General features: G+C 45.6%; 1 protein-coding gene across 1 annotated transcript in view; it reads right to left on the bottom strand.

The window, feature by feature from the left end:
- Positions 1–1629: 1629 nt before the first annotated feature.
- The window catches only part of CSRNP2 (cysteine and serine rich nuclear protein 2), a 24306-nt gene continuing 17058 nt past the window's right edge, over positions 1630–8877 (bottom strand). The window contains 3 exon segments of the mRNA XM_069092539.1: positions 1630–1846; positions 1848–2626; positions 3978–4274. Of these exon segments, the coding sequence (XP_068948640.1) occupies positions 1714–1846; positions 1848–2626; positions 3978–4274 (1209 nt within the window). The 3' untranslated portion in view covers positions 1630–1713.

The following is an 8877-nucleotide window of genomic DNA, read 5'->3' as shown; positions in this document are numbered from 1 at the left end:
GGTAAAGGCAGCTCAAGGCTGGCTAGTCTGTCGTTCTAACTCTATTAGGGGAAAACGCACCAAGTCATAAAACAGTATTTCAGGGAAGGAATGCCATACTTGGTTAGACAAGGCAGGAAAACTAAGAATGTAGGAAATTGCAGAATGGGCTGAAATGTGCATAATCAAGTGCTTCAGACTCAGTTTACAGCCAGAGTAAGAGGTTACAGCTGAAATGCTGTGGTTAAACATTACATTTCAGGCCCTGAAGGAAGGCAAGCTGACAAAGCTCGTGTGTGTAGCACATGTTCTTCACATTTTTCTTTACTTTTTGCTAACCACATTAGGGGAACAGAGCCCAAGTAGTGTTTTTATTTCTTCCTCTTTAAGAAAAGAAAGCAGAGGTAATTATCACTTATAAGGAGGATTCATTGGTAGTCTGCAGAGCAGGCCTTAGAGCACAAGAGACAGAAATAGCCATTTCATCGTCTGCTTCAGCAAGGGACTGCATCTTACTCTGCAGATCTCGAGAGATACTCTACAAAATGGCTCCGACTCCAGTCCTTTCAAACCTGGAACCAGCATTTGAGATCTCACAACATATCACCTGATAACTGGCTTGTTCTCTTGCTTTTGGAAAGAGCAAAAATGTCATCTGAGCCTAGGAGACCCAATGGACCGTTGCAATTCAATGCCTACGGTGGACTGGAGTGTAAAGGCCTTCCTCCTCCCAGATCCCTTATCCCAAGAAGGACTAGTGTTAAAATTACAGAAAAAGGGGAACAGAAACTTTTAACTGCAGACCTTGCTGGCCACATCCTACATCCCATTAACAGCACCGGATTCCCCAGAGAAAAACCTGATTAAGTAAGTAAGCATTGCACAAATTCAGGCATGGCTCCTCCAGAAGGCAGAGAGAGCTCAAATGCTTGGTCCTGCTGCCCCAGTTGAGAGATTCCTAACCCAAAGATTCTTGGCAGAGTTAGGTGTTTGTTAGACAAAGAGGAAAGAGGGTCCACAAGGATGGTCCAGTGACAGAAAAGCCCCAACATAAGTTCCCTTCTAGGACCTAAAGGAAAAATAATTCAAGTGACAGACCAGGGATCCCCACCGTGGGGAGTAGGTCAGAGAAATGTCAAACGTTTCAAAGATTTAACCTGTTAACTAAATGGGACAGTGAGTTTTTATAAATCACTGAGGTTTCTACAGTGGAAGATCCATTCTGGCCTTTTCTTCTCTTAGAATGGGGAACCCCGTGATATTCAACTCAGAAATATCATTAGGCCCCTGTATAAGAAGTTTTGGACCAACAATGGATGGAAATGAGCTTTTATCTGGCCCTTCAGGATGAAGGGAAATTTAAGGGAAGGGGCAATTTATGTGTTCTGGTTTCCTGCAGAAAGAGTCCTTCCCGTGAGATCTCTGCCTCTTCCTTCCAACGGCCCATAAATCTTAAGAGTTTTAAGAGGACACAGTCCCTTGTGTACCAAGACCCTTCAAGGGATCAAAAGCTGCAGTGTGGTCTCCTTGTGTCTCTCTTTTCTTTCTTTTAAAATATCTGTACAAACACCATCTCCTACCCCCCCCCCTCATGTATCCTCTCCACCCCCATTCTCCACAGACCCCAACAAAATAACTTGTGAGCAGCAGTGGCTTCTTTCAGTTTTGTTTTAAAGTAGTATTAGATAAAATAGGTGAATAAATAGAGACTGGGAGGAGGACAGTATCCCTCAGTCACACTGGCAGAGGGAGCGCCAGAGAAGAGTCTTTAGGAGGCTGATCCTGATCACAGGCCCCACCTGAGGCCTGCGCTGCCCCACAGCCTTCCTCACTGTCTGTGCACAACGGAAGGTTTGGTGGCGCCCAGGTCGGGCCCTGCAGGGTTACAGCTTTCTGGCAGTAAGGATTCTGAAGTGGGTGTTTTCCCCACCTCTGGTTTACAGAGGGCAGCTGGGTCTGTGGGGCTACAGGCCACCAATGAGGTAGCAGGGAGAGAAAAGACACTCAAATCCTTTTCTATGGGAAACGAAGGGGGAATTTCAGATGCTTCTGAATTAGGTTCCTCCTTCACTCCCAAGACTGACCTTTGCTCCACCTGGTAATAGACCACAGGGCCATTGTTCAAGTAAGAGGGTTCAGTCGCCGCTGGGGCAGCTGGGTGCTCAGAGTTCTCAGCGAAGCATAAGACGGAGGAGCCTGAAGGGAGCTGAGCTTGGATGAGGATGGGGGCAGTAAGGCCTGGGCACAGCTCTTCAGGAACTGAGAGGGGCTCCTCCAAGATGCACACCCCGAGGCTCTCGATGCTGGAGTCCAGGCTGGCACTGGAGCCGCTGGAGTCTTCCGCTTTCAGCCTCTCCAGCTCCTCAGCACTCTGCAGGTGCATCACGGCCGTCTCATTCTCAGCAATGAACTCCTGGAAGTCCTGGGTCTCTGAGTCTTGGGTGCCTGGCGGGTCACCGCCAGATGCTGGGGGGAGCTCCTCTTCTGGGGCTGCTGGACGGCTCACCTGTCGTTTGTTCTCCAGCTCCAATTTCATGATGGTGTGGAGGTAATGAGTCCGGACCCGGATTGGATTAAATTCAATACGCCCCACCATGTTTCCACAACCATCCCGGGAACAGCCACACGGAAAGGACATGCGATCCACCTTGTGACGGGTGGGGAAATGAAGAAGGAAGGAAAAGAAGGGAAAGAGAGAAAAGATGAGATCCAAAGCTCAAAAAAAAAAAAAATACACGGGGAGGAATTAGCTAGGTAGATTATTAACTCAATTCATTTCAAAAGTCATTTAGTAAGACAGTCTGTGGGGTAACTAGGAGGCACGGTGGATATCATGCTGGGCCTGGAGTCAGGAATATCAAACCTGACCTCAGACACACTAACTGTGTGACCCTGGGCAAGTCACTTAACCCTGTTTGCCTTGGTTTCCTCATCTGTGAAATCGGTTAGAGAAGGAAATGGCAAACCAGTCCAGTATCTCTGCCAAGAAAATCCCTAATAGGGTCACAAATAGTCAGACATAACTCAACAACAATATTCTGCCAAGACAGGTTTGTTAAATATTTTTGCAGTAAGGTAAGAAACGGTCATTTCAAGACAAAAGAATTCTGCCACGAAGGAAGAAGCCACTTAATTACAAAAGCTGACAGCAGGGGGTTATGGGGAGAGGCTGAATCTGTGATTTCATTTGTACAGGTAAGGAAACTTCTGCCTCCCAAGGCAGCTTTGCAAGTGCCCTGTCACCTCTCTGCACCTGGAGTTCAGGGACACCCCCAGCACCACACCCGCTGCCAGAATGGTGAAGCCACGTCTCTTGACTCCCCATGAGGACAGGCTGCAGTCACAGGGAGGGCTCTAAGGTACAGACTTATCTCCCTGGGTTCTCACAACGGCTCTGTAACCAGGTACTAAAGGCGTGATTATCCCCATTCTATAGACAAAGAACCTGAGCTTCACAAAGGTCTTCATGGCTCTCAGAGCCAAAGCACACACTGCTTCTGCTCTTACTGCAGAGGAAGGACAGTATGTCCTTTTCTCTTCCTTTTTTTTTTTTTTGGAAGCAATCAGGGTTAAGTGACTTGCCCAGAGTCACACAGCTAGTAAGTGTCTGAGGATGGCTTTGAACTCGGGTCCTTCTGACTCCAGGGCAGTGCTCTACCCACCGTGCCACTGAGCTGCCCCAGGATAACATTTCTTAAGGGACTGCTGTGATCACAATCTCCAGGTGTTCAGCAATGATTAGGGAGGGAAGAAAGTGCCTGCATCGGCATCCCAGCCAAACTTTCCCTAAACTTCCCTCTTAAGAAGCCAGAAGTATATGAGCACCCAACATATGTCAGACATTGTGACTTGTTCATCTGCTACTGTTACTTCGCCCAAGAGACCTACCTAGCCATAAAGCTTGCTTTGTCCTTGGAGAGCTTCAGGCCACAGGAGAGCTGCCACTCTGAGGTCGAGGGACCTCTCCACCCCCATCCCACCTTCAGTCCCACACTGACCTGGCACTTGATCCCAGCTTGGCTACAGGCACACGCCTCTGGGTCACAGTAGAGCCGGCAGTCACAGCCACACTCCTCCCGTGAAAGGCGGATGGCCCGCAGCTCCTGCTTCTCCTCGGCATCGATGCGGTGAACGCCAGAGGCCCGGAGCAGGGCCCGGCGCCTCTTGGTGGGCAGAGGCTGCAGGAAGAAGTAGTCATCTACCTCCACATTCTCCACGTCAATGTCCTCATCTGACACGTCATCCAGCGTCAGGCCGTCAGCCTCCACCGACTCCACAGTGCCATTCTTGGTCAGCTGCCAAAAGAGGAGCAAAGTCACCTTGAGGGCATCACCAGGATGGCAGCAGGGTCTGGGTGGGACACGTCCCGAGCGATGGCAGTGGCAGAAGCAGCACAAACAAGTGCCTCTGTGACTATAACCCCCATGGATATTAATTTCTCAAAATTCTGATTCCTCTCTTCCTTTAAGTGAAAACTGAAAAGATATTAGATGGGAAATCAATAGTTGAATAAACAGAGTTATTTTGAGTTGTCAACCTCTGGGAAGTAGTCTAGAAATACATCAATCTCATCAGGGAAAGAAGCAGGGATGGGGGCACTGGGAGGTTTAAAGAGGAAAGATAATACCAGCGAGGGAATAGTCAAAAGCAAAACAAACTTCCTGATCCTGAAGTGGGGATTAAAGGGAGAAAAAAAGGCAAAGAACTATGGGGATGCCCATCAAATGGAGAGTGGCTGAAGGAGTTACAGCATGTGCATGTAATGGCATACTATTGTACCATAAGAAACAAAGAGATTTAAGAGCCTCTTGGGCAGTAAAGCTCTTGCAGAGTGAAGGAAGAACCAAGAGACCAGCTTATAGAGGGATAACAATAATGTAAAGAGAAACAACCTGGAAAGACTTGAGGGCACTGATCAATGCAAAGACTAAACAGGTCTCTAGCTAAGCTAGGATGAAGAGCGTCACCCATCTCCTCATAGAGGGGCAACGGACTCAAGGAGCAGAAAGATACATAACAGTTTTGAACATGGGTACTGTGGATTAATTTTTCTTGGTCCATTTTATTTTTTAAAGTGTTTTTTTCCCCTTGGTTTTAAATGTGGGGGGAGGCTAGGTAGCGCAATGAGTAGAGCATCGGCCTTGGAGTCAGGAGGACCTGGGTTTGGATCCGGCCTCAGACACTTGACACAAAAAACTAGCTGTGTGACCTTGGGCAAGTCACTTAACCCCAAATGCCCTATCCTCCCCCTCCAAAAAAAAAAAAGAAAGAAAATGTGGATGCCCCCCGCCCAAAGAGGGCCATTGAAACATTAAAAAAAAAAACACATACAAATGAAGGTTCAAAAGGAAGCACAAACAGAACAGTTCTGAAAATAACACATGGAATTAATCATATGTGCATTTAAAAAGCAAGGATGTAGGAAATGGAGATTCACTGTGATTCCCTTTTTGTATTCTGCTGTATGTAAAGAAATGCTCACTTTTAGGCATTTTAAAATTCAGGATCTTAAAAATGCAATTAAGTTTTGGGGATAAAATAAAAACGGTTTAGCTACTAGGCTAAAGAAGAGACAGTTGGGAGATAGGAAAGCTTGCTGCCCCATCTAGTGAACACTTTTCACTACCTGAGTCAACTCCTTTAACACAGGATTGACTTGTCCTTTGGCCCTTCAAGTTTGTTGTGAGCCCTGGAGGACGGACAAGGGACTCCAGTGACTGGCTGCTTCTTACAAGGGATCAAAGTGAGCACAAAACAAGACGAGCTTCTAAAAGATCTTTCAAGAATCCATAGTTCATGAAGACCCCAAACTTTTGTTGGGCAACAGTATCTGTGAATTGAACTTCTCAGATCCATTTCAGGAGAGCTGCAAGATCTACTCTGATTGCCTGGAATTGGGCAGACTACATATTGATATATAGAAGAAATTTAACCTAAGGTCTCTGATATATTTTTCAGTGCCTATGTGGGATTAGGGATGTACACACACTAATGCAGTTTCCTTCTATTAGGGGGAGAAAACAAATAAACTATAGCTATTAAAGGAAATAGTTAAACTAAAAGAAAACTTTCAACAATCTGTTCAGATTTTCAAGAGTTATCTACCTGATGAAGGAGCGTGGTATACACTCTGAATGTACTGGTTATAGATGGTTTGGGTTCTCTGATGTAAGAACAAGTGAGGACTTGGGGAACCAAGAGGCAGAATCAGCACCACTATGCAAACTGAAAAAAACTGAGGCAGTGAATTCTGAAAACTCCTGGACAGCTCAGCAAAGAAAGCAAATCCAGATAACACCAAATGCCCAGAGGCTGAAGTAACTTGAGGATTTAACTTATTTCATCAGTACTGCATAGAAGTCCAAGGAAAGAACAAACCCTTGGAAAAGACGCTGCAACAGAAGAGGGAGAACCATGCCAGCATGGGAAGGAAGGGAAGAAAGAAGAGTTCACCGGGTGATTCTCTGCAGGGTCAACCTGCCTACCCTACCACGGTAACAAAGTCTATGCTATGCCACTGCTATCACTTAACAATGTTTCTCAAGCTGGGGTTCAGGAAGACTCAACTGGTAGAATTCCTAAGAGCTATTTGATAATGGCAGCGTATTTCTTTTAGTCCCAACCAAAATTCCACTTTCTAGAAAAAAAAACCTTCCCTTTGTCGTTTAGTCATGTCCAACTCTTTGTGTGACCCCATTTGGGGTTTTCTTGGCAAAGGCACTGGAGTGGTTTGTTATTTCCTTGTCCAGCTCATTTTACAGGTGAGGAAACTGAGGCACAGTCAAATGACTGGTCCAGGGTCATACAGCTAATACATATCTGAGGCCAGATTTGAACTCTGGAAGTCTTCTGGAATTCAGGCCTGACACTACCCAACTATACCACCTAACCCCTCTTAATTCCAGGGCCTTCCTTCTTAGTTATTTACTATTTTATCTTGTATATAGCTGGCTTTGTAAACATTTTTTCTATGGCCTCTCCTATTTGTATTTCTAGGCTTAGCAAATGTTTACTGATTAATTCCTAATCACCCCACTTAGAAGACACACCTCTGTGGGCCCACTCCCCTACAATCTTATCCTTTCCTTCCTATCAGATAAAGATCCAAAAGGAGAAAGCCTGAAGGTATAAGGTACATTGCTATTAGAGCTGAGTAGTGGGTGGTGGTCAGAAAAATAAACTAAGAACATTATCCCCATTTTACAGATTAGGAAATGTGCTCAGGGTAGTTAAGTGACTTGTTCAAGGTCAATCACCAGTAAGGGACCAAGCCAAGACTCAGTTCAATGTTCTTGCTATGACAGGTCCCTGCCTGAGGTCTACAGTTAAGAGTCTCACCTCTGACCTGTGACCATGGGCAATTCCCGAGTTGTAGACCACTAATCTGTGACATGAAGATGAGTGTAATCAAGAAAGCCCTTTCAAGGGCTGTATAAATCCAGTTCAGTCCATTCTCTACTCAGTAGCTAGTGATTTCATTCAAGTGCAGGTGTGACCACATTACTTCTTTCCTCAGTAAATCCCAGTGGCTCCCTACCAACTCCAAGATCAAACACAGAATCTTGTTAGGGATTTGAAGTTCTTCATAACATACATCCAGCCCCCACTTTCTCCAGTTTTCTTATCCTTACAACCCTGGTTGGCCAAGGACTCTGAAATCCAGTGACATTCCTAGAATGAGATGCTACATAATCCTGACTCCAGGTGTTTTCTGACCATCTGGCATGTCTATATTCTTTCCCTAATTTCTGCCTTCTGGCAGTTAAAAACTCAGCTACAATCCCATCTTCCCCAGGAAGCTTTCCCTGGCTTAACTGGTGTCTTCCCTTTGTTGATTATCTACAATTTATCCCAAATATAGCTTGTCTGTGGAGAGCTGTTTGCATCCTGTCGCTCCCACTAGACCATGAGGGCTTGCTTTTTTCTGTAGCACCATTCCTTACCACAGTACCTGGGACATAAAAGGTATTTAATACATGTTTTTCACCTCACTGAATTATTAGTTCATTGCTATCCCATTCCTCTTTTATATTTAACGTTCTATTGGAGACTGTGCATATGGATAAAAGAACGGCTGTCTGTAGTGGAATGAAAGAATTAGGATATGAACTGACTGAAGGCCTTCTTGGGACAACTTAAGTGGGACACACAGCTGACAGCACAGATGAGATGTATCCTACTTCGTTTTCATCCCCTCTGCCAGGTAGCTATGTATTTTGAAGTTTTTCATATACACGTGGCTCGGAGGTTATGACTATTTGGCTACAAGAAAACATGTTAGAAATGTCCTTAAGTTTCTATGAATCGCTGTTATGTTGGGGTGATTGGTGGGAACATTTTTGGTCTGTGATCATGCTCCGATTCCTGGACATTTTATTGTCGGGGTTCTCCAGGATACTTTGACACTAAATATGTGGAATGGGGATTATCATGAATCAGTCCATGAGCTTCTGACATACATCATGTTATGACCTGCGGGGGATTTTTTAGATGCTGAATTTTTACAGCCTGCAACAACATGCTGTACAGTTTCTACTGTTTCCTTATATAATCTACATTGAACATCAAGTCTGAGATAATCCTTCTGTAATTTCTGGTAGCAAGGATCTGGTCATGAATAGCCATCATAAACACTTCCACATGACTCAGTTTCTTTAAGAGGCAGCTAGGTGGGCCTGGAATCTAATAGGCTCTATCTCTCAGGGTTGTCATGAGGATCTAATGAGATGCCAAAAAAAGCTTACCACAGGGCTTGGAGAACAGCAGATGAATTCGATCCCCCCCCCCCCCCCCACCCACCCCACCCCCCACCCACAACACCCCAACCCACCCACAACCCCCAACACAACACCACCACCCCCACACCCACCCCCTCCCCCCACACCACCCGCCCCTACC

Source organism: Petaurus breviceps, unplaced genomic scaffold (assembly GCF_028583685.1).
Source record: "Petaurus breviceps papuanus isolate PSGF00001 unplaced genomic scaffold, PetGlider_PUasm1.0 191, whole genome shotgun sequence".
In the NCBI taxonomy this organism is placed as follows: domain Eukaryota; kingdom Metazoa; phylum Chordata; class Mammalia; order Diprotodontia; family Petauridae; genus Petaurus; species Petaurus breviceps.
The sequence above is the reverse complement of the archived record's forward strand: the minus strand, read 5'-3'. Positions and strand labels throughout refer to the sequence as shown.